The sequence below is a fragment of the Pongo abelii genome, chromosome 2, assembly GCF_028885655.2.
Source record: "Pongo abelii isolate AG06213 chromosome 2, NHGRI_mPonAbe1-v2.0_pri, whole genome shotgun sequence".
In the NCBI taxonomy this organism is placed as follows: Eukaryota; Metazoa; Chordata; class Mammalia; order Primates; family Hominidae; genus Pongo; species Pongo abelii.
Genome location: NC_085928.1, coordinates 9,870,627 through 9,896,120, shown reverse-complemented (window position 1 = coordinate 9,896,120; position 25,494 = coordinate 9,870,627). Strand labels below are relative to the sequence as shown.

Here is a 25,494-nt window from a genome sequence, read left to right as displayed (position 1 = left end):
GTGCCTTCCAAAGCCCAGTAGATATAATCTTTGTGTTATCTACTGCTTTGAATTATTTGTCCCACATCAGAGTTTGAGCAGAATTTTAGTGGACTTTTTTTTCAGTTTTTCCTCTTCCAGGGTATATTGTACAAGGCCCCAGTCATGAATTTATGGACTATTATAACCGTTGGGTGTATTTTTTGGAGGGGATGCATATAACCTTTGGGGTGATTTTGCATCTCCTTGGAAAGAATATTAACTGATGCCCCTATACCCTCTGCCTGCAGGTCGGCTGTATTTGGTAACTGGAAATGGAATTGCAAAATGTGCCCAGCTTATCACTTCTCTTTCCACACATGTTGGGAGGGAAGTCTTTGCAGTCCTAGAAAAATCTCTGCCGCTGATTAGGAGAATTTGTCACAGCAGTTAATTTATTACTGTTTATGTAATCAAAATTAGTATTTTTAGATACAAAAGTAGTTGTCTTAAACTGCTCTGCTTGGAGTGAATAATATTTGTTTATAAATACTTTTTAGAACTAATGCTGCATATCTAAATTACAGAGAATTTTTTCTTAGAAGAAAACTGCCTTTTTTCTCTCCCTTAGAAATGTTTCCTGACATCTTTGTAGCTTCGTGAGTAATCAGACATGAAAATAGCCCCTCAGGAATCAAGCTACACTTAAAGAAGACTTAGTTGGAAACTTTGGAGAGTAGATCATGGAGTGCAAGATTGAGGGAAAAGAAAAATACCAACATAGCTTGAATTTACTGAATAAAATTAAGAACATGAAAGAATTAGCAGAAATGATTGATGTGGTACTCATAGCAGAAGGAGAGAAATTTCCTTGCCACAGACTGGTCCTGGCTGCATTTAGCCCTTATTTCAAAGCTATGTTCACCTGTGGACTACTTGAGTGTAATCAAAGGGAAGTCATACTTTATGACATCACAGCAGAAAGTGTGTCGGTGTTATTAAATTACATGTACAATGCAGCTTTGGAGATCAATAATGCCAATGTACAGACTGTAGCTATGGCTGCCTATTTTATGCAGATGGAAGAAGTCTTCAGTGTGTGTCAAAAATATATGATGGACCACATGGATGCCTCCAACTGTTTAGGTATCTATTATTTTGCAAAGCAGATTGGAGCTGAAGATTTATCTGATCGATCGAAGAAATATTTATTTCAGCACTTTGCCGAGGTGAGCTTACATGAAGAAATACTAGAAATCGAAGTGCACCAATTTTTGACACTTATTAAATCAGATGATCTTAACATATCCAGAGAAGAGAGCATTCTGGACTTAGTTCTGAGATGGGTAAATCATAACAAAGAATTGCGTACAGAGCATCTTGTTGAGCTTTTGAAGCAAGTCAGATTGGAACTTGTAAATCCTTCTTTTTTAAGACAAGCCCTAAGAAGGAACACAATGCTTCTGTGTGATGCAGATTGTGTTGACATAATTCAAAATGCATTCAAAGCCATCAAGACACCCCAACAGCACTCTCTAAATCTGCGCTATGGCATGGAGACTACCAGTCTTTTGCTTTGCATTGGCAACAATTCTTCAGGAATCAGATCAAGACATAGGAGCTATGGGGATGCCAGTTTTTGTTATGATCCTGTATCACGGAAAACCTATTTCATCTCATCTCCCAAGTATGGAGAGGGTTTAGGAACTGTGTGTACTGGTGTTGTCATGGAAAATAATACTATAATTGTGGCTGGAGAAGCAAGTGCCTCTAAACTCTCTAGACAAAAGAACAAGAATGTTGAAATTTATAGGTTTGTATCTAGCAGCAAATTTGCTTAATTATGTTGTTTTGATACTAGCAGCAGTAGAAGAAAGAACTGCAAAAAGTCATCACATCTTAAATTATTTGTAGTCGAAATTACCCTATACATCTCCCGTAAGGAATAGTATACAGAACACGCTTTTGTGTGTGTGTGTGTGTGTGTGTGTATACATTTATATATATATAATCTATAACTCATAAATATAGCATATATAAATATATATAATGTATATTATATAAAATATAAGTGTAGCCTATATATAACTTTCATAATTAAATCTCTCACATTTTTAAATTATTTTTTCTCTTCCTTTGTTAACATATCATTGAATCTGCATAAGTTATATGTGTTTGTTATGATCCCATTTTAGTTTTCACTCTTCGCTTTATTTATCCATATATAGGATTTAATATACTGCTTTGTTTTTAAAGATCTTAATATAACAAGAAGGAAAGTTTATTAACACAGACTCCTTTGAATTTTTTTTAGTTCGTAATTTAGAGCAATAAGTAATTTTTTCCTTAACCATAAATTACTAATAATCTGTCAGTTTTCATTCTATGTCCTTAATTTGTGGATTTTGCTTAAATCTCCAACACCGTAAAATGTTTGTAGTTGAAGAATGCTTTAATCCTAGAATTGTAGTAAGAGGAAGGAATGCCTGCTAAGAAGTAGCATATCATCTAGGTTTTGCTTATGAGAACACATACATTTATTTACTGTTTATTCAGCCCATATTAAATGAGTATTTAACACTTAAATCTAAGTGAGAAAATTAGAAATATGCACATGGAATAAATACTACATAGTAAAACTTTCCCCCAATATTTTTCTCCTCTCAGTTCTCTTTTACCATGGTTTGTTCAGACTTTTCAGTCAGAAAGTAATTCTTAGCAGTAAAGATGGGACCGAAGAGGGAATGAAGAGGTCTACTATTTTTCTGTCATCTCCTAGCATTACATTATCTGTCTCAAGCCATAGTCCTGTCCTTTTCCACATTCATACTTTGAAGATGTGTCTAATCTCCCCTAGTAGGAGAAAGAATGCAGAGCCCTGGCTGAGTGACCTAGACCCGTGCCCATGGGTACCAAGCATGTCCCTGAGCCACAGGAGCAGCCTTCTTCAGAATTATCAGGGAAAGACTACAGAGCCAGGAGAGCAGATCCCCACAGGAAGAGGAAGCCTTGACTTCCTGATGTGGTTCTCAGGGGTCCATGCCACCAGTTTTACATTTGCTCTTGGTTGGGTGCCCTTCTTTCCACCTTAGAACCTCTTGACCCGGTACTTCAGGTTCTTTACATAGTTTTTCTTTTCTTCCTCCTCAAGATAGTCTACAATTCTGCTATCACATCTTATTTTTAGTAAACCTCCAACCCTGTCAAATTGTCTTTCAGTTTTGGTCCTCAGACATCTTTCCTTTTAACTTGTTGAAAGCCCATTTCCCTTTCTAACAGCGAATGTCTAACTATATACCCCATGTTTTCCTTCCTATTTATCTTGAACTCAACCAGGTTCCCATCACCAACCGTCTCACCCTCCACATTGGTCAGAGTTACAGTAAAAGTTATTAGTTACTTCCACCATTTCTTCCAATAATGAAATTGTCAGAAGCATTGCTTTAGGCTTAAATGAGACTTCCAGCTGATGTTCTGTGTAGTTAAAATCTCCTAGCACTACTGAAGGTCACTGTAGTGCCAGTTTTGTGATATGCATAAGAAATTTATCATCCTGTGCTACATCCCTGTTATATTATTTGTGTATCTTATTCTTTTTATCTTTGTCCAGATGTTCTTCAGCTTGCCTCTACTCATAGATTTCCATGCAGATATATTTCTTCTTGACTTAAAAGAGGAAGTAGACTAGTACTCTGGAAGATTATTTCTTTTTTAAAAAGATGTACCTTTCCATCTCCTTCACTTATCTCCATTTGTCTTTAAACTATCAATCTCTATTAACAATGAAGGCCTTTGTCACTATTGTTTTCTTTTTTATGTCACATCCACTTAATAGTAAGTTTTAGAGTTTTATCTGGGTATTTTCTCTCCCTGTTTTCAGTTCTAAATGTGAAAACAAAAATCAGATTAGGAAGTCACCCAGCAAACATCTGCCTCCTAACCTTTGTGGGATGTACCTCATTCCTAGCCTATTTTCTTAAACTATGTCTCAGAAAACCCAAACCCATTTTTTAAAGTTCATTTATATATTCATTCAGTTGGCTTTACTTTGGTAGCCCCCACATATATTACAGATACCTATTCCTCCTTTCTCTTCTAAAATTCATACAATTAAAAATAGTGACAAAAATATTGCCTGTGATTCTAGAGACTTTGATTCTCTGCCTAGAATTACATAGAAGACAGCCACCATAAGGCTTGATAAATTTCTGCATTCAGCTGTGACAAGCCAGACATACCCTCTTAGAAAGGAGCATGCCTTCTAACTGCCCTGTCAAGCCTCAAGTAAAGATGTCTCTCTGGGAAAGAACGTTAAGAGTTGGCCTAGACAACTGGAAAAACTCCTACCATAGAATTAACTGTCAGGTGTTAAATGCAAAATAAGTCGTCTATACTTAAAAATTGTACTCTGTATAAAACACACGTAAGTTCCTAATTTGTTTCCAAACAGAACAACTTTTTTCTTAATTTCCATGTTTTCCTGTTTTTGTGTGTGTGTGTGTTTAATTTTGAATTCCAGATATACTTTCTGGATTTTCTGGGACATTTAATTTCACATATTTTACACCTCTGTCCCCATGAAGTACTTCTGTCCATCTCAGACTGTGTATCTTCAATCATGATTGGAGATAAAGACTTACCATAGTCATGATGCAAGACAAAGAATAGCCACAAACTCATCTACCCAGTGACCATACAATGCCCCGTCACACACATAATCATTTAATGTGTTGGACTCTAGAAGGCATTGAGAGACCATATATACTAATGTCCCTAGCTCTTAAGACTCTTAGAGTGATACTCTGGAAGAAATTACCGAAATTGCCACATCTAGTAGATTAAAATAGATGTTAAGTGCCCAGCAGACATCTACAGGTAGGTTTTTATACAGTGCTCTTGACCCAGTTGTAAGCCAGCTGGAACTACAACAGTTCTTAAAATTCTACATATTCTAAATCATTCTGAGAGAAATTTATGAATTGAGATGTTTTTAGATTCTCTGCCCTAAAACTGTGATTTCTTTAATGTTTGTATGAAAGTGATATTTCTTGTCCACAGAATAAGGCATTCTTGTATTTTTGCTTACTTTTATGGTAAAATTAAAAATGATTTGCTGAAAAACTTTCTATTCATTCTTGATTTTCTTTCCCAGAATTAGAAAATGAAGGCTACTCCTGGAAAATCTATACTTTTTCTCTATATTTTTCCCAAAACTCTTCAGGTATATGTGGCTAATTATTTTAAAGCACGTTATATTTTGTTCATTATTCCTTAAAAAAAAGCAAACCTGTATCATTTTCTTGTATTACTGTTTTTTGTCCTCCAATTGGAAGAACCATATCTCATTATTTTTGGTCAGAAAATAAATAAGTGTATTTCTCGGGTAAATTGCTTTCATGTTACCTCTAATCCTGGATACTCTCTCTCTCTCTTGCAGGTATCATGATAGAGGAAACCAGTTTTGGGAAAAGTTATGCACAGCTGAATTTCGAGAACTCTATGCTCTGGGCAGTATTCATAATGACCTTTATGTTATAGGAGGACAGATGAAAATTAAAAACCAGTATCTTATTACAAATTGTGTTGATAAGTACTGTGTAGAACGGGACAATTGGAAAAGGGTGTCTCCCCTTCCACTGCAATTGGCATGTCATGCTGTAGTGACAGTGAATAATAAACTTTATGTAATTGGAGGCTGGACCCCTCAGGTTAAGAAATTTCCTGTATACATAATTGGCATGGCTAAACTGAGTCTGGCTGCTATGTTAAACATTGTTGTAGTTGTTGAATGCTAAAAGAGTATGACTTACATTTTGGTAAAATGCTTTCTGTTTTATAGAATATAACTCAAGGTTTTAAAGTGTTAAAGCAATTTAGCAGAATGGATTTTTAAAATGTGTTTTCATAGACGTGACTTGATTCAGTTTTCATGCTGTGCTCTTTATAATCCTCCCATTTTTGCTAATTATGAAAGATATTTGTGCTGAGGGATTATCTGTAGGGAGCATCTAACTAGGAGGAAGAGAAGCTGGATCCTCATCCAGTTCTGTGTGTCTAATAGCTCTGTGACCTGAGGCAAGTAACTCATAGGCCTTTTCCATATTTAAAATTCTTACTCTAAGTGAGACACCAGAATACCGATCTGTGATGGCACAATCATTTCTATGAAAGCATATTGTGATTGTAACACTTGATGTTTTTATTGGGCATCAGCAGGCAGAGAACCCAGAATGCTGTTTCTATTGAAGCCCAGTGAGGTGATGGCAAACCAGAATGAAAAGTCAGGGTTGTGTGGCCATAGTGGCCTTCTTCCTCCCCTCCGGGTGTCCTCTCCTGGTGCCTTGGAGCACTCTTCTTAGGATCACTTCAGCTGCCTCATGCCCTGGCCAGCCGGACTTTCTAATAAAAATTAATCTCACTAGGTCATTGGTCATCCTCATGGCATCAAGTAAATTTATTTTTGCCTGTATTATTTTTTCTTTCTCCAAAGTTGATTCATAATAAAATTGATGCTATTTGCATTCATTCCAGAAGCTTGAATTTTGCCATTTATATATAGTATATCATAACTGTTTTAAAAACTTAAACCTCACATGTAACACATTTAATTTTTTCTGCTATATGTCAAAAAGTACTACAGATTTCATCACAGCTAGCAGGAGAAACCTGACAGATTATTTGTAATTAAACTTTTTCAAAACTATCCATTTACATAGTTAATTTTGCATACATAAGCCCCAAAAACAACTTAGAGGCTTTTCTTTGCATTTTTTTTCACTAAAATAGAGATTAAATACTTAAATTAGAAAGAAAATTAAAACCATAAAGTCAACGTTTGTTAATTTATAAAGTTTCTGAACAGATAACATGAACGTTTACCTCATAGAGGAAAGGCTTTGCTACCCGATTGAGTACCTTGTATAACAATTGCAAGATCACACAGGGTTGTGCGTGTGCCATGGTGAGCATAACTCTTGGTATATTTAAAGTGGTTAACTAAAATTAATTGCATAAACTTTCATAAGTATGCGAGTTATTTCTTTGTTGAACACTTGTATCCCAAAAAAATGGCACTCATGAATCCTTAGCTTGAAGTCATATAAAGTTCCACATACATGTATACAAAAAACATTATTTCACCTAACATTTATGAATAGGAAAAGCTACATCTGTGTAAGAATAAAGTTGTTTAATTTGTAGCTTCTCTAGTTATTAAAAATGTATAAAATAAGTATGTTAAAATAACTGCAAATAATTTATATTAGTCAATAAATCTTGAAAATTGAATTCACACCATTCCTATGTAGGCCATAATTATGGTGTAAAAATAATTATGAAGACACTACAATGTTTTGGCAACCTTGTTTCATGTGGATTAGAAAAATATAAAGAAAATGCCTTCTAAATTATTAAAATTAGTTTCTCACAAATATTAAAATCAACAACTATAAAGTTTGGTAAAATAGAATTACACTTTAAATACTATTCAAGAGAGCTTGGTTTTGTTTTTAAGGCTTTGCAGTTGCTTCTTTAAAAAAAAAAAAGCTGTAAAGAATGTCTCACTGCTAAGATCACAAATTGTTTGCTATAACCACACACCTTTGGCCCATTATTTCAGAATATAAATTCCTCTGATATTGACAGTATACTTATAACCCCCGTCATGGGGTTTGGTGTGTTTGTGAGTATGAGTCACTGCAGTTAACCTCTATTTATCTCCTAGGCTGTCTGCTTTGATTAATTGCATTCATGTACTCACAAAGATCGCTAAATGATATGTTATTATATTGGCTGTCATATTTCATACAGATGGATCTTCCTGATGAAGAACCTGATCGATTAAGCAACAAACTGTTGCAGTATGACCCCAGCCAAGATCAATGGAGTGTGCGGGCACCCATGAAGTACTCTAAGTACCGATTCAGTACAGCTGTAGTCAACAGTGAGATTTATGTTTTGGGTAAGAAGAAGCAGATTGCTAACAGTATAACTACTTTTATTTTCCTCAGCAGTTTGCCTCAGCAAAAATGAAACGTTCTCCTTTGCACTTGTATTCCAGCTCAAATTTATATACAACTAGCTGAACTTTGTCTTTTATTTCTTGTTTTCTAGAGTACAGTCAAATAAGATTAAAGGAAGTCCATTGACATATTGAGAGCAAAATTATTTTTATGGCATTTACAAGTGCCTTGGAATGTAAAAACAATAATGATACATCCTTATATATACTACAAAGTAATATACTTTGAAATAGGAATAAGCCTTTGGTCACTTTTAGTTAGTGAAATGTGGGCTTTGCATCAACTGTGATGGATCTGTGCCATTAGAAGAGAAAGCCACCATAGGTAAGACTGTGCCACAGATTGTGCCAATCCTCATTTTGCCTAACCCACCAAATTTCTAGAGAGGTGTTATCAAACAATTTTCATTTGAATGCACTTTTTTCTTATGTGTGTCTTGTACTTCTTATATGTATGGTCTTGTACTAACCATAACGAACAAGAATTGGTAAAAGACTTCGGTTCCACTAAGGTGGGTAAAAACAATTCCACAACATCCCCTATGTATCCCCTATCCTTCTCCATTCCTTGATTTTTCCTGTTTTGTTAAGTCCTTAGCTCTTTTAAGTACATTCCATCTACCTAACATTTTAAGTACATTCCATCTGCTTAACATTATTCTCTATCACCTTCCCTCACCTCCCTAAGAAACAATGAGGCAGGGAGGTTGACTGGACTGATGAAATAACACCTATGCCAATTCTTTATTTCATCCAGTCTGCATTGATGGCTAACGAGAAAAACATGGGGAAGATGATGGATAGCAAAGAAATGGCAAGGAAGAAATATGAAATAGGGAATGGAAGCAAACTAAGCATTTAAATAGAAAGTACTATCATGATGATTTTTTTTTACTAAAGGGAGGCCATTATCTCTTAGCTGTTTGCACAGCATGAAGCAAAATAATTAATGCACTCAAGTATTAGTAGTTATTTTATGATTTTAATAACAAGAACATTATACAACATAATTTCTGACTACATCAGTTATGAGATTCACTTATAATTAAGTTTTTTCTCTTGATATATATTTCTTACTTTGTTATAACCATATACTATGTCACAGGCCTAGAAGAGACAATCCCTAACCTGTGATAGATCACCTAGGATAGGTGTATCACTCAAGGGGATGAAGGGCCTATCTACTAAACATATTAAAGTTGGGGGCAGCCAAAAATGGGATAAAAGTGATATATCAATTGGACAAGAATGAGATTTCCCCCTAAAGTGGAGCCACAATGAGGCTAGATGTGGAATTTAAATGATAATATATTGTTTGATAAACTACATGGGAAAGGCACTCGTGGGAGCTTACACTTCATGGCATGGACACTGTCCATTGAATGAATGAAAGGAGGTAGATTTAAAAGAACTTGTAAGATTTGAGTGGATGAAGTCTAGAAAAGAGCATGCTCCAGGAAAAGGTGCAATGGGAGGGGGCAAAAAAGAACAAATAAGGAGAATGGAATAAGCAGTGGTTTGGAGGTGAGAATGAAAGTGGTGAGAGTAGAGGATAAAAGAGGGTAAATGAGTCCACCAGGGACAGGGAGTTGTGAGAGAAAGAGCTGAGTAGTAAACTGAGAAGCAGATTATAGAGGCCTTTGGATGAAGCATTAAGGAAATACCAGTGAGCAGTAAAAAACCACACAGAAGCAACACCATTAAAGAATGTTTTAGAAAAACTTGTGAGATAAGCATATAAAGGACACAGCAAAGAGAAGAAGAAACTGGAAGTGGAGAGACTAATTAGGAAGGTTTTTACAGTAGCTTACACTCTAGTTTTTGAATATTCAGAACTGGAGAACAAATTCATGATCACCCCAGTAAGCTTTACCACCCTGTAAGATTCAGCCCCAAAAGGGTCAACTTCCTCAACATTTGCTACTTAATTCCCAAATATATTTATAAACTTTGAAATGGAATGTAGTTCAGTTGTTTAGGTATTTTTGTAGTAGTCTTAGTTCATATTTAATTGTTTACTGTATATATAATTGGAATTTGGGCAACTATCATATAGAACCCTAAAACCTTATTAGTTTCAGTCATTCACATTATCTTAGCAAAAGCCCTATCTGCTTTTAGGAATCTATATGTACCCCCACTGTGTTTTGGGTCACTGTCAATTAGTATAACAATAAGCCCTCTTTCTAATCCCTATAATGGATTTAATTTCTCACTATGTCCTCGATAGTCTACAGGGTATCTCCCAAACAGCAGCCACTGAAACCTCCTTCACCAGGAAGGCAGCATGGTAAAGTAGGGAAGGCACTAGCTTTGGAGTTGAGTATATTTGGATTGAAATCCTGACGTACTACCTATATATTCTTGGTCTGGTAAATCTTTTGATATTGTTGTTGCTAATATTAAAATGGGAATGCCTACCTCTTTGAGATATTAAGATAATATAAGTATAATTCCTACAATATAAGTGTTCAGATATTGTAACTTTTTTTATTGAGCCCCTTTGTTACAGAGACTTTGCTAAATTCTTTGCTTAAAGTTTCACTTAATAGTCATAAAAGCAGATAAATTATTAACTGTCTTCTATATAGCTGGCTAGATATCGAGACTCATCCTCCGACTGAAAAAAACCTAAAAACATTGTAAAGCATCATATCTTTAGAAACCTTTTAAGATCTGACATGCCAGTAAGAATTTAGCAGGCCAAAAGCCAAATGAAAGCAGATTTCCAACTATGAAGAACTGAAAAAGTCAACATTCTATACTTAAAAATAAAAACAAAACCAGGCAAATTTGTCAAAAACAACCATTCTAGATCTCTAGAAATCAATCATAAATAACAAACTGAGAATAGTTTCTTTATTTAAAAACAATACTGAGCTTGAAGTAAGACTTCAGGCAGTCTGTAGCATTCTCTCGTGAGGCGCTGTTCCTCACCCCAGTTCATTCAACATGGTAATACTGCTAGAGTGGGGCTGGCTACAAAAACTAGCAGCTTTTTTTTGTCAAAGGGGGCTGACATGTTTGTGAGTAGAGGGTGGAAAACCCACACTCAAACGGTGGAAAATAGGAAAAGCCTACAGTTCTCCTAGGCTGAGATCTTAGTCCTGGTTGGTACAACAGCCTACAAAAGAACTGGCCAGAAATTTAACAGGAAGATCCTGGAAATCAGAAAGTCACAGAGAGACTTGATAAACTCATCCCCTGGAGGCCAAGAAAGCTGCATAAACATGCAGCCCCATAGCGAGCCCAAGCTCTCCACATATTCCTAGATGACTGGTAGGTTGAGCACATGTACAGAGCAGATCCAAGAGGACCAGGCAGAAGGTAAATGTCATAGCAGACTTGGAAACTATCTGAACTTTTAAGGTACTCCCATGCACATCCACCAGGAGAGAGTGGAAACCTTACTGGTGTTTGACTACAACCACCAGTCATTGACAGAGACTAAGCTATGCAGAAATAAGGATAACTCATAGGCTAAAATATAAAAATCATAATTTCTGAAAACAGAGGGGAAACTGCAGCAAACAGTAGAAGAGGCATATTCAGTTTAGGTAAATTAGTTAAAAACAACAACAGAAAGGCAGTCAACAGCCAGAAAAGAAAGAAACCCTCAAGGAAAAAAATAAAATCAGGATAAAAAGTTGCTACAATATATTATCCATAATGTCCAGTACCAACAAAAAAATCACAACACATGCAAAGGAAAAGAAACAGAAAAGCGTAACCCATTTGGGGGTGGGGGTGGTGCAGAAGTATTCAATAAAAGTTGTCTCTGAGTGAGCCTGGATGTTGGATTTAGGAGGCAAAGTCTTCAAAGTGACTATCAAATATATGTTCAAAGAATTAATGAACACCAATTTTAAAGCATTAAAGGAAAATATGAGGAAATGTTAAACTTGTGAAGTACAATAAACCAAATAAAAATGCCCTGAAGGGGCTCAGGAGCACATTTGAGATGTTAGAAGAAAGAATCAATGAACTTGAAATCTATAGAGATTATATAATCTGAAGAAGAGAGAAAAAATTGGAGAAAAATTAGCAGGGCTCAGAATCAGATGGAATAATATCAAACCTATGAACAGATGTTTAATGGGAATCCCAAAAGGAAATGAGAGGGAGAAGTGATGGTCAAAAATTTCTGAAATTTGATGGGAAAACATTAATCTACAGATCCAAGAAGTTTATCAGACCTCATGTAGGATAAATTCCCAGAAATCCTCACCTAATTACATAATAGAAGAACTACTAAAGACAGAAAATTCTTAAAAGCAGCAAGATAAAATGCTATATCATGTAGAAGGAAACAAGAGTATACTTAACAGATGAGACTTACCAGAAACAATAGAGGCAAGTAGGCAGTGGAATATTATATTCTAAGTGTTACAAGAAAAAAAACTGATCAATCAAGAATTCTGTATCCAGCAAAACTGTGCTTCAAAACTTAAGGTGAAACAGACATCCCCAGATGAATAAAGATGGAGATAATATGTGGCTAGCAGACTTACAAGAAATACCAAAGGAACACTGAAATCCTTCAGACTGAAAGGAGGTGATGCTAGACAGTAACCTGTGTCCACAGGAAGAAATGAATAGCACAATAAATGGTAAATATATAAAGAAATATAAAGGGCTGCATAGTACGTGTTTTTCTTTTTTCTTCTCTTAATTTATTTAAAAGATATAAAAGAATACAGATGCTCCTCAACTTACAGTGGCATTATGTTCCAATAAACCCATCATAGGTTGAAAATAGAAAGTAAAAAGTGTATTTTATACCCTGATAAGCCCATCATGAAGTTGAAAAATCCTAAGTCAAACCATCATAAGTTGGGGACAATCTGTAAAGCAGCAATTGTGATACTATATAGTTGGGTTTTTCACATATGCAGCTGTAATATATATGACAGTATCAGAGAGTAGAGGAGGAGAAAATGGAGTTATTTTGGAACAAAGTTGCTGTTTGTAATGAAATCAACTCAGTATTAACCTAAAATAGAGGATGATAAAGTAAAATACATGTTAGAATTTTAGAGCAACCATTGAGATTCTAAAAAATAGTTTAAAAGTCAACTAAATAAGCCAGGCACAGTGGCATGCACCTGTAATCCCAGCTACTTGGAAGGCTGAGGTGGGAGGATCACTTGAGCCCAAGAGTTCAAGACCAGCCTGGGCAATATAGTGAGCCCCCTGCTCAAAGAAAGTTACAAAAGAAAATGGTACACTTAAAAATGTGTTAAATACAAGAGAAGGCAGCAAAGGAGGAACAGAGAAAAAGAGTTACAAGACACAGAAAATAAATAGCAAAATGGCAGATGTATAGCCAGTCATTATCAAAAATTACATCAAAAGGGAATGGACCAAACACCCTAATCAAAAGTCAGAGATTTTCATACTGAATAAGAAATTAAGGCCAAATATGTGCTCTTTAAGTAGAAGAAAAGTTAAGATAGATGGGTAATAGAGTGAGTGGATTAATAATGTTTAACAGAGTTCTATAAGGAGAGGAAAGAGAACAGAACAGAGGCAATATTTAAAGAAAAATGGGTGAGGATTTTCTAAAACCAGTGAAAGGCACTAATGCACGCAAACAAGCAAAAATAGTGAATGCCAAGCACAACAAACAAACAAGAAATGTATACTTAGATTTGTAGTGATCATGAAACTGAAAAACACCAATGAAAAGAGAATATCTTAAAAGCAGATTAAGAAAACAGACTGATTACTTTCAAGAAGTGACAGATTGACATCTGACTTATCAACAGAATAATGGAATCCAAAAGACAGTTAAATTGCATGTTTAATGTGCTAGGAGAAAATAAATGCTAAAGTAGAATTCTATACCTAATGAGATGGTCTTTCAAGAATGTGGATGAAATAAAGACATTTTCAGATGAGGTGAAACTGAAAGCAGACCACCAGCAGACCACCATAAAGGAATTTTAAAGAGACACATTTTGTATTCAAATACACAAATATTTACTATCATTTTACAATAAAGAAAGACATAAAATGCAAAAAGTAGTATTAAGAGAGGTTCAGTGACTATATCATCAGACAAAATAGAGTAGAACTTTTACTACAGACAAACAGGAAAATTTCATGGTAATAAAATTGTCAATAATATCAGGAAAATATATCAATTATAAATGTGTCATACCCAAAAATAGAGACCTAAAATACATGAAGCAAAACCTGAGATGAGGCTGGGCATGGTGGCTCTTGCCTATAATCTCATACTTTGGGAGGCCGAGGTAGGTGGATCACTTGAGGTCAGAAGTTCAAGACCAGCCTGGCCAATGTGGTGAAACCCTGTCTCTACTAAAAATACAAAAAATTAGCCAGGTATGGTGGCATATGCCTATAGTCCCAGCCACTTGGGAGGCTGAGGCAGGAGAATCGCTTGAACCCGGGAGGCAGAAGTTGCAGTGAGCTGAGATCATGCCACTGCATTCCAGCCTGGGTGACAGAGCAAGACTCCACCCAGGAGTCCAGAAAAAAAAAATGAGATGAGAAATCGTCAAACAACCATCAGTGGAGATTTATACCACTATCAAGAATTGATAGGATTAAACAGAGTATCAGCAAGGTTTTAGAAGATTTGAACAGCACTATCAACCAACTTTACTTACCTTGACTGGTTTGTGCTGACGGCTGCATACTTTTGTAAATATACTAAAAATCACTAAATTGTACACACAATGGGTGTATAATGTGGTATCTAAGTTGTCTCAATAAGTAAACGTGCAGGACACCCAAACATTTATCAAGCCTGGAAAATTGTAAGCTTTAGTTTTCCCGGCTTGCAGCTTACCAAAATTACTCAAGGTGGGAAATCTAATTAGAGTTACTATGCACATAAAGCTGGTACTTCAAAGAGCTATAGCCTCTGTGTAACCATATACTAGAAGTAAACCTGCCTTACATCTCTCATCTCAGAGGACTTCAAAGAAACATCTTGGCACTGAGAAAGTTACTGATGAAAGGCTCATACATCCCTGAGAAGTAATAATCATAAATAAGCTCTTGAGTGGAATTGCAACCCAAATTCGCATACCCAAGTGGGAAAAAAGAAAAGAAAAAGCTTGAATCATGAATTTATTTTAAGATGCCTCAGACTGGTAGTGTGCTCAGGTACCTGGAAAAAGCAAATTCACATTCTCTCAAGAAATACATCTTTATCCTAGGCCTCAAAAATCTCCCACAAATAATTTTCCAAGGAAAACAAGCATTCCACAGTTAATGAAACAAGACACCTTGAGCAAGAACCGGTGGAAATAATGGCCAGAAAAAAAAACAAACAACAATAACAAAAAACCAGTGGAGACCTCACATACTGGAAGTGTCAGACAAATAGTGTGCTTACTCTGTTTAAAGAAATAAAAGAACAAAATTTACAATATCATCAGGAAATAGAAAATGATAGAGAATGATCAAAAATGTTTGGGTAAGAAGTGACTTTATAACTGCAAGGAATGTAAAAGTATATAACAATATTAAAACCCAATGGGTATATTTGAGAGCGGATCACACAAAGATAAAGAGGAAATTAGTGAATAGAAGAAAGTTCTGAAAATTAGTGAATAGAAGAGAGTTCTGAAGCATTTGCCCAGAGTACATCAAAAAGATTTTTTTTAAGTAGAAGAAAAGTTAAGATAGATGGGTAATAGAGTGAGTGGATTAATAATGTTTAACAGAGTTCTATAAGGAGAGGAAAGAGAACAGAACAGAGGCAATATTTAAAGAAAAATGGGTGAGGATTTTCTAAAACCAGTGAAAGGCACTAATGCACGCAAACAAGCAAAAATAGTGAATGCCAAGCACAACAAACAAACAAGAAATGTATACTTAGATTTGTAGTGATCATGAAACTGAAAAACACCAATGAAAAGAGAATATCTTAAAAGCAGATTAAGAAAACAGACTGATTACTTTCAAGAAGTGACAGATTGACATCTGACTTATCAACAGAATAATGGAATCCAAAAGACAGTTAAATTGCATGTTTAATGTGCTAGGAGAAAATAAATGCTAAAGTAGAATTCTATACCTAATGAGATGGTCTTTCAAGAATGTGGATGAAATAAAGACATTTTCAGATGAGGTGAAACTGAAAGCAGACCACCAGCAGACCACCATAAAGGAATTTTAAAGTATGTTTTTAAGCAAAAAATGTGATCCCAGATTGAAGATCTAAAATACAAGATGAAATGAAGAGCAAAGAATGTGGTAAACATATGGATAAATGGAAACATTTCACAGTTAAATATTTAAGATAGACTATTTTGATATCAGTTACAAATATTAAATTGACTAATAATAATTTTTTAAAACAGTGATAAAATAGTAGTAAAAGAAATGAAATCAAAATTATAATAACAAGTTGGGACAGGGGTGAGTGGAGTGAAAGTGTCCTAAGATCCCCTTATTATCCAGGAGGAGGACCAAAGAAAGGATTAAATTTGCAACATTTGATGCAGACATTAAGTATGCATGCTAAATTTCTAGGCTTACCACTAAGAGAATACAGAGTATACAAATTTTAAACTAACAAATGGGAAAAATAGAATTAAAGATCAGTGCAAAAGAAAGCAATAAGTAAGAAAGAAGAAATAGAATAAACAAGACAACTGATAACATGAAATAAAAAGCTAGATATTAGATGAAATGTATCAACAATTATATTAAATGGAAATGCACTAAATACTTCAGTTAAAAGGCAAAGATTATCAGTCTGTTGGAAAGAAAACCAACTGTATTCTGCTTAAAATATGACTTGATTGAAAAATACATTTTAGATAAATTCTAACTAAAAGAGAGCCAGTATAGCTGTTTATTAATATTAGCCAAAATATACTTTAAAGCAAAATCGATTAATAGAGTTTCTGGCTCTAGGTAAAATGGAGTAAGCACACTTCACGTTCTCTCCCACTGAATACAACTATAAAACATGGACAGAATGCATGTATTTGAAGACTCTGTAAACAGAAGTAGTTACATCAAGAAAGAACACCAGAATTTTAAGTACCACTACCATAGGACTTACTATGTTTTCTCCTCTGATAGCCCCTAGCCTGAAGTCAATGCAACTAGAAACCCGGAAGTGGCCATTGTGCACAGAGAGAGCTCCAAGAAAATCTGTCTGGCTCTGGCATGAGTTACTGAAAAGGGAGGTTATAACTATCAGAATGTAGATATCCCCTCACTTTTTTCTCTCTTTTCTCTGTACTCTTACATCTCAATACCTAGACAATCCCATGGCAGTGCTTACCAGCAAGAGCCAAAACTCAAAGGGAGAAGAAACTTCCTCTCCATTTAGTCAAGCTGCAGTTCCAAGAGGGTGTGGTCAACCCACGTTGCTTTCCTCTTTTCCTTTCTCTCTTGTCTTGTCACTTGAGCCCAACAAGCATCCAAATGCAGAAATGTATGGCAGAGAAGGGTAACTAGAACCTCAAGTTTCTACCCAGAGAACCGAACAAGGGAACATTTGGGAACTGAAAGGACCAGGGAGATCTCAGGGAGGGTTTTTCAATATATTTAGGTGTAATCTATGAGACATATATTTACATAGCATGAAAGAGGGAGGGTAAATGGAACTATAAGGCGAAGATTCCAACATGCCAGTTACAGTGATAAAATATTGATACTAAGTAGACTATGAAATAAGTACATATTTTGTAATCCCAAAAGAAACGCTATTCAAAGAGATATAGTAAAAATCACAATAAATTCATTGAGATTGGAAGACTGAAAAATGTTTAAATAATTTAAAAGAAATCAGACAAGGTGAAAAAAATACCACAGAGAGACCAAATAAAGCAAGCAATAAATCAGTAGATCTAAATCTAGCCACAAAAATAATTACCTTAAATGCAGATGTTCTAATGACATCAATTAGAAGACAGAAATTGTCAGAATGGATTACAAATAGAATGACCTAAAAATATTCTGTGTACATGAAACCCACTTCAACTATAATGATATAGGTAGTTTAAGAGTAAAAGGCTGGAAAACGTATACCATGCAAACACTGATCAAAAGAAAGCTGGGGTGGCTTTGTGAAGATCAAATAACGTAGACTTCAGCAGAAAGAAAATTACCAGAGGTATAGAAGGACATTACATAATGATAAAATAATTGATTCACTAAGAAGACATAACAATACTAAATGTGTATGTACCTAACAACAGAACCAAATTACATGCAGTGAAATCCAACAAAACTGAAAGGAGAAATAGACAACTCCACAATTATAACTGAAGATTTAACACTCCTTTCTCAGTAATAAATAGAACCAGTAGATAGAAAAACAACGAGTACTTGTATACAGAAAGAGCTCAATAACACCATCAACCAACTAGATCTAACTGACATTTATTGCCCACTCCACCCAGAAAGAGCACATGGAATGTTCACCAAGATAGACCATATCCTGAGTCATAAAACAAACCTTAACAAAATTTAAGGAAGTAAAATCATACAAAGTATATTCTCTGACCACAGTGTAACATAAGGATAACTGAATAGTCTTCAAATACTTGAAAATTGAGCAACTCATTTCTAAATAATCCATGGGTTAAAGAGGAAATCTCAAGAGAAATTAGAAAATATGTTATGCTGAATGAAAATGGAAACACAACATATCAAAGTTCGAAGAGTACTGCTAAAGCAGTGTTTAGAAGGAATTTATGGCATTAAGTGCTTGTATTAGAAAAGAAGAAAGTTCTCACATGTATAGTCTAAGCCCCTGCTTTTAAAAACTAGAAAAAGAACAACATAAATCAAGTAGAAGAAAGTAAATAAAGATAGGAGCAGAAAACAGGGAAATTAGAGGCTGAAAAAATAAGGAAAATCAATGAAACCAAGCTGTTTCTTTGAAAAAGCCAATACAGTTGGTAAACACTAGCAAGACTAACCAATAAAAAGAGGAATACAGTACAGATTACCAATATTAGAAATGAAAAGGGATATTACTACAGTCTCTGTAAATATTAAAAGGATAATAGGGCAGTGCTACAAACAACTCTACAGAAATACATTTGACAACTTAGATGAAATGGACCAATTCTTTGAAAACCACAAACTACTAAAAGCCACCTAAGATAAAAGAGATAACCTCAAAATGATTAAATACATTGAATTCTTAGTTTAAAATATTTCAAGCAATAAATATCTAGGTCCAAATGGTTTCACTCGTGAATTTAACCAAGCATTTAAAAATAACAGCAATTCTGCAACCTCTTTTAGAATTTGGAAGAGGGAAAACTTCCCATCTCATTTTATAGGCCAGCATTACCTAACACCAAACCAGACAAGACAGTACAGAAAAAGAAAACTACAGATCAATATCACTCATAAACACAAACATGCAAATCCTCAACAAAATATTAGGAAGTTCAACCCAGCAGTATATGTAAAGAACATACCATGCCGAACGTGTTTTTTCCTGAGAATGCAAGATTAGTTCAATATTCAGAAATCAATCAATATGATCTACCATATTATAGTCTGCAGAAAAAAAAGCCACATAATCACATCAATTGTTGCCTGAAAATCATTTGAAAGAGTATAACATTTGTTCATAATGAAAAATTCTCAGCAAACCAAGAAGAGAAGAGAATTTCCTCAACCTCTCAATCTGATAAAGGACACCTATGAAAAATCTACAGGTAACATCATTCTAATTTTTTATGATTTTTATTTTTTGAGATGGAGTCTCACTCTGTTGCCTAGGCTGGAGTGCAGTGGTGCAATCTCAGCTCACTGCAACCTCCATCTCCCAGACGGAATCTTTCAGGTTCAAGCAATTCTCCTCCCCAGCCTCCCAAGTAGCTGGGGTTACGGGCACCTGCCATCAGGCCCAGCTCATTTTTGTATTCTTAGTAGAGACGGGGTTTCACCATGTTGGCCAGGCTGGTCTTGAACTCCTGATCTGAAGTGATCCACCCACCTCAGCCTCCCAAAGTACTGGGATTACAGGCATGAACCATCATGCCCGGCCAATATCATTCTTAATGGCAAATTTATATGCTTTCCCTCTAAGTTCATGAAAAAGGCAAGAATACACTTAACACTATTATTCAACATCATAGTGGAAGTTTTAATACAATAAAGAAAGAAAGTTGTGCAGAAGGGAAGAAATGAGCCTGTCCCTATTTCCAAATGACATGATCATCTATGTAGAAAATCTCAAAGGGCCTATTTTTTAAATTTCTAGAACTAATAAAGGGGTTTAGTGTAGTCAGCAAATACAAAAGGTCAATCATTTACTTTTAAAAAATGTATGTATTTAAGGCATACAACATATTTTGATATACATAGTGAAAAGATTACTATAATCAAGCTAATTAACATATCTGTCTCCTCACATACCTTTTATGTGTATGTGTGGTGGGAGTACCTGATATCTACTCTTAGCAAATTTTCAGAATATGATACAGTATTAACTGTAGTCATCATGCTGTACTATGGATCTTTAGACTTATTCATTCTACATATATTCCACATAGCTGAGTTCATGCAATATTTTTCTGTGTCTGGCTTATTTCACTTAGTGTAATGTCTAGTTTATCCATGTTGTTACAAATTGCATGCTCTCATTTTTTAAGGCTGAATAATATTCCATTTCTTTATTCAGTCATCCGTTAATGAACATTTAGATTGTTTCCATATCTTGACTATTGTGAACGCTGCAACAAAGATGAGCATGCTTGTGTTAGTTATAGATATATAACTATATATAACTATATAACTACATATACAACTATATATAACTATATATATATATATATATATATATATATATATATATAACTATAGTCCATCTTGTGTTGCTGTAACAGAATACCAGAGACTGGGTAATGTATGAGGAAAAGAGGTTTATTTAGCTCACGGTTCTGCAGACTGGGAAGTTCAAGGACGTGACCTTAGCTTCTGGCAAGGGCTTTCTTGCTTCACCATAACATGGCAAAGAAGGTCAAAGAGGAAGCTGACCTGTGTGAAGAGACAGATCCCAGGGGCGTGCTGGCTTTATAACAACAGACTCTTGCATGAACTAATTTATTCTCATGAGAACTAATCCAGTCTGCCCAGAGAGAGAACTCACCACTTTGAAAACAGCACCAAGCCATTTATGAAGGATATGTCTCCATGACCCAAACAATCTCCCACTTGACCCCACTTCCAACACTGCCACATTGGGGATCAAATTTCAGCATGACTTTTGGTGGAGACAAGCCATATCCAAACTATAGCAGTCTCTTTGAGGCACTGATTTCATTTCCTTTGTGTGTATACACAGAAGAGGGATTGTTAGGTCACATGGTAGTTCTATTTCTGTTTTTTTGAGGAAACTCCATACTTTTTTCCATAATGGCCATACCAATTTCCATTCCCATCAACAGTGTACAAGGGTTCCCTTTTCTCTATATTGTCAACACTTTTTGATAATAGCCATCCTAACAGGTATGAGGTGATGTCTCACTGTGGTTTGGATTTGCATTTCCCTATTGATTAGTGATGTTGAATGTTTTTTTCATATACCTATTGGGCATTTGTATATCTTTTTTGATATACAAATAGAATTTGAAAAAAAAAAATCTATTCAGGTCCCTTGCCCATTCTTTAATTAGGTTATTTGGGTTTTTTTGCTATTGAATTTTGTGAGTTCCTAATATATTTTGGATATTAACCCTTTTCAGATACATGATTTGCAAATATTTTCTTTCAATATGCAGGTTGCCTTTTCATTTTTTTTTCTTTTCTGTACAGAAGCTTTTTGGTTTGATGTAGTCTGACTTGTTTATTTTTTGCTTTTGTTGCCTAAGGTTTTGGTGTCATATTCAAAAAATTGCCAAGGCCAATGTCAAGCAACTTTTCCCTATGTTTTCTTCTAGGAGTTTTGCCGTTTCAGGTCTTATGTTTAAGTCTTTAATCCATTTTGAGTTGCTTTTTGTGTATAGTGTAAGATAAGGTCCAATTTCATTTTTTACATGTGGATATTCATTTTTCCTGACATTATTTATTGAAGAGACTGTCCTTTCACCATTGTATATTCTTGGCACCTTGTCAAAAATTAGTTGACTGTATATCCTTGGGTTTATTTCTGGGCTCTCTATTCCATTTTATTGGTTTATGTGTCTGTTTTTATTGCCAGTACCATACTGTTTTGATCACTATAGCTTTGTAATAGAACTTGAAATCAGGAAGTTGGTGACTCTCACTTTGTTCTTTTTTCTCAAGATTACTTCAGCAATTTGGAGTCTTTCATGGTTCCACACAGATTTTAGAATAGTTTTTTTCTATTTCTGTGAAAATTTTCATTGAAATTTTGATGGGGATTGTGTTCAATCTATATATCACTTTGGGTAATATGCACATTTTAACAATATTAATTCTTTTAATCTACAAACATGGGATATGCTTCCATTGATTTGTATCTTATTTTTTTTATCAGTGTTTTATAAAGTGTTCAGTGCAGAGATTATCCACTTTCTTGGTTACATTTATTTCTAAGTATTTTATCCTTTTGGGTACTGTTGTAAATGAGATTTCTCTATTTCCTTCTCAGATAAGTGGTTGTTGGTATAAAGAATGCAACTGATTTTTGTGTGTTGATTTTGTATCCTTTAACTTCACTGAATTTATTAATTCTAACATTTTTTTTGTGGAATCTTTAGGCTTGTCTATATGTAGGATCGTGTCATCTGCAAACAGATAATTTTACTTCTTCCTTTCCAGTGTGTGTGGCTTTTACTTCTTTTTCTTGTCTATTTGCTCCTGCTAGTAATTCCAGTACTATGTTGTATAGGAGTGGCTAGGCATCCTTGCATTGTAATTAATCTTAAAGAATAAGCTTTGAGGTTCCTCCCCACTGATTATGATGTTAGCTGTGGGATTCTCCTAAATGGCTTTTACTGTACTGGGGAAATGTTCTTCTCTACATTTTATTCTATTTTATTTTATTTTTTGTTATTTATTTTATTTTATTTTTTGAGAGAGGGTCTTGCTTTGTTGCTCAGGCTAGAGTCCTTGGCACAATCATGGCTCACTGTAGCCTCAACCTCCCAGGCTCAGGTGCTCTTCCCACCTCAGCCTCCTAAGTAGCTGGGACCACAGACTCATACCAACCCACCTAGCTAATTTTGGTATTTGTTTTTGTTTTGTTTTTTGTTTTTTTTTTCGTAGAGATGGGGTTTCTCCATGTTGCCTAGGCTGGTCTAACACTTGTTGTTTTCTGTGTTTTTTTTTTTTTAATAGTAGCTATCTTTTTTTTTTTTTTTTTTTTGGAGATGGAGTCTCGCTCTGTCACCCAGGCTGGAGTGCAGTGGCACAATCGTGGCTCACTGCAAGCTCCGCCTCCCAGGTTCACGCCACTCTCCTACCTCAGCCTCCTGAGTAGCTGAGACTACAGGTGCCCACCACAATGCCCAGCTAATTTTTTGTATTTTTAGTGGAGACAGGGTTTCACCGTGTTAGCCAGGATGGTCTCAATCTCCTGACCTCGTGATCCACCCACCTCGGCCTCCCAAAGTGCTGGGATTACAGGCGTGAGCCACCGCACCCAGCCAAATAGTAGCTATCTTAATGGTGAGGTCTCTGTGGTTTTGATTTGCATTTCCATAATGGCTAGTGATGATGAGCATCTTTTCATATGCTTGTTGGTTATTTGTATTTATTTTGAGAAAGGTCTGTTTCCCCAGTTTTCATTTGGGTTATGTTTTTGTTGAGTCTGAACTGGTCTTTTTATTTTCTCTTTTTTTTTTTTTTTTTTTTTTTGAGACAGAGTCTTGCTCTGTCACCCAGGCTAGAGTGCAGTGGTGCGACCTCGGCTCACTGCAACCTTTGCTTCCCAGGTTCAAGCGACTTTCCTGCCTCAGCCTCCCGAGTAGCTAATACTACAGGCATGTGCCACCATGCCTGGATAATTTTTGTATTTTCAGTAGAGATGGGGTTTCACCATGTTGGCCAGGCTGGTCTTGAACTCCTGGCCTCAAGTGATCTGCCTGTCTTGGTCTCTCAAAGTGCTGGGATTACAGGTGTGAGCCACCACGCCTGGCTTGTTTATATTATTTTGTATTAGTTGTCCCAGAGATTTCAATATGAAGTCTTGGCTTATTACAGTCTACCTTAAGTTAATACTTTTACCTCTTCTCAAACAATATAAGAACCTGACAACAGTTTAATTTCATTCCTTCCACCCATTGTACTTTTGTTATACAGTTTATATACCCTTAAATTGTGGTTGTGGTTCTTTAAACAACCTGTTATGTTTACTCACAAAATTGCCATTTTCAGCATTCTTCATTCCTTCCTAAAGTTACAGGCTTCCAACTTTTCAATAAAGTGTCTTTACCTTTAAGTTTTTTTCTTTAATACTTATGGTAGTGCAAGTTTTCTGGTAATTAATTCTCTTGGCTTTTGATTGTCTGTAAGTGTCTTCATTTGTCTTCATTTTCAAGGTATATGTTTTGCTGGTTATAGAATTATATATTGGCAGTATATGTCAACACTTTAATATGTCAGTCTATTTCGTCTGGCTTTCATAGTTTTTATTTAAAAAGCAAATGTCAGTCTCATAGTGGTTCCTTTGAAGGTAATGTGTCCTTTTTTCTCTGACTTCATGTAAGATTTCTCTTTTCACTGTTGTTTTCAGCAATTTGACTATGATCTGCCTAAGTGTGGGTTCTTTGTTTTTATTCTACTTGGGGTTCACTGTGCTTTTGGAACTTATGGATTGATGTTTTCATCAGTTTTGGGGAAATTCTCAGCTTTTGTCTTTTTAAATATTGCTTCTATTTTGTTCTCCCTTCTTTCCTTGTGAGATGCTCATTTTCTGTACACTAGACCTTTATGTGCCATGTGTCTCTTGGGGTCTTACTGGAATTCTTCCATACTTTTTTCTTCCCATACCTCAGTTTGAATATTTTTTATTGAACTATCTTCAGGTTCACTTATCCTGTCTTCCGTTGTATTCAGACTGCTGTTAACCTAGCCATTTTCTTCTTCTTTGCAGATACTTTATCTTTCATTTCTAGAATGTCCACCTTATTCTCTTTCATAGATTCCACTTATTTTGTGAATTTCTCTACTTTTCTCATCCATTGTTGTCTATCTGTTTTTTTCTATTTTCTTTATCTTATTATTAATCAGTTATTTCAATATTTGGATAGTTCACAAGTCTGCTTCTGTTAGGTTTTTTTCTTTGATCAGCCATATTTCCCTGCCTATGCCCATGTCTGGTGATTTTTTTCTTGTATACTGAGCTATGGAAAAGAACCAGAGGCTCCTGATGATCTCCTCCCTGAGAGGATTCTGCCTTTCCTTGGTAAGTTAGAGCAAGGGACTGATTCCCTCAGTCCAATCAGGGCCTGGGATGGGCCAGGGTAAGTTGCAGCCTTAATAAGTCTCAGTCTTCTGTGCTTCGGCCCTGTTCCTTAAGCATGGGCCACTCTTCCCCGCCACTCCTGACTTTGGATGGTAAGCTGGAAGGATCTGTCTCCTCTATCCTGGAA

General features: G+C 35.4%; 1 protein-coding gene across 1 annotated transcript in view; it reads left to right on the top strand.

The window, feature by feature from the left end:
• Nucleotides 1-589: 589 nt before the first annotated feature.
• Nucleotides 590-25,494, top strand: part of KBTBD12 (kelch repeat and BTB domain containing 12) — a 70,331-nt gene continuing 45,426 nt past the window's right edge. The window contains exons 1-3 of the mRNA XM_024245040.3: nucleotides 590-1,771; nucleotides 5,396-5,666; nucleotides 7,768-7,918. Of these exons, the coding sequence (XP_024100808.1) occupies nucleotides 702-1,771; nucleotides 5,396-5,666; nucleotides 7,768-7,918 (1,492 nt within the window). The 5' untranslated portion in view covers nucleotides 590-701. The remainder of the gene's footprint in view (nucleotides 1,772-5,395; nucleotides 5,667-7,767; nucleotides 7,919-25,494) is intronic.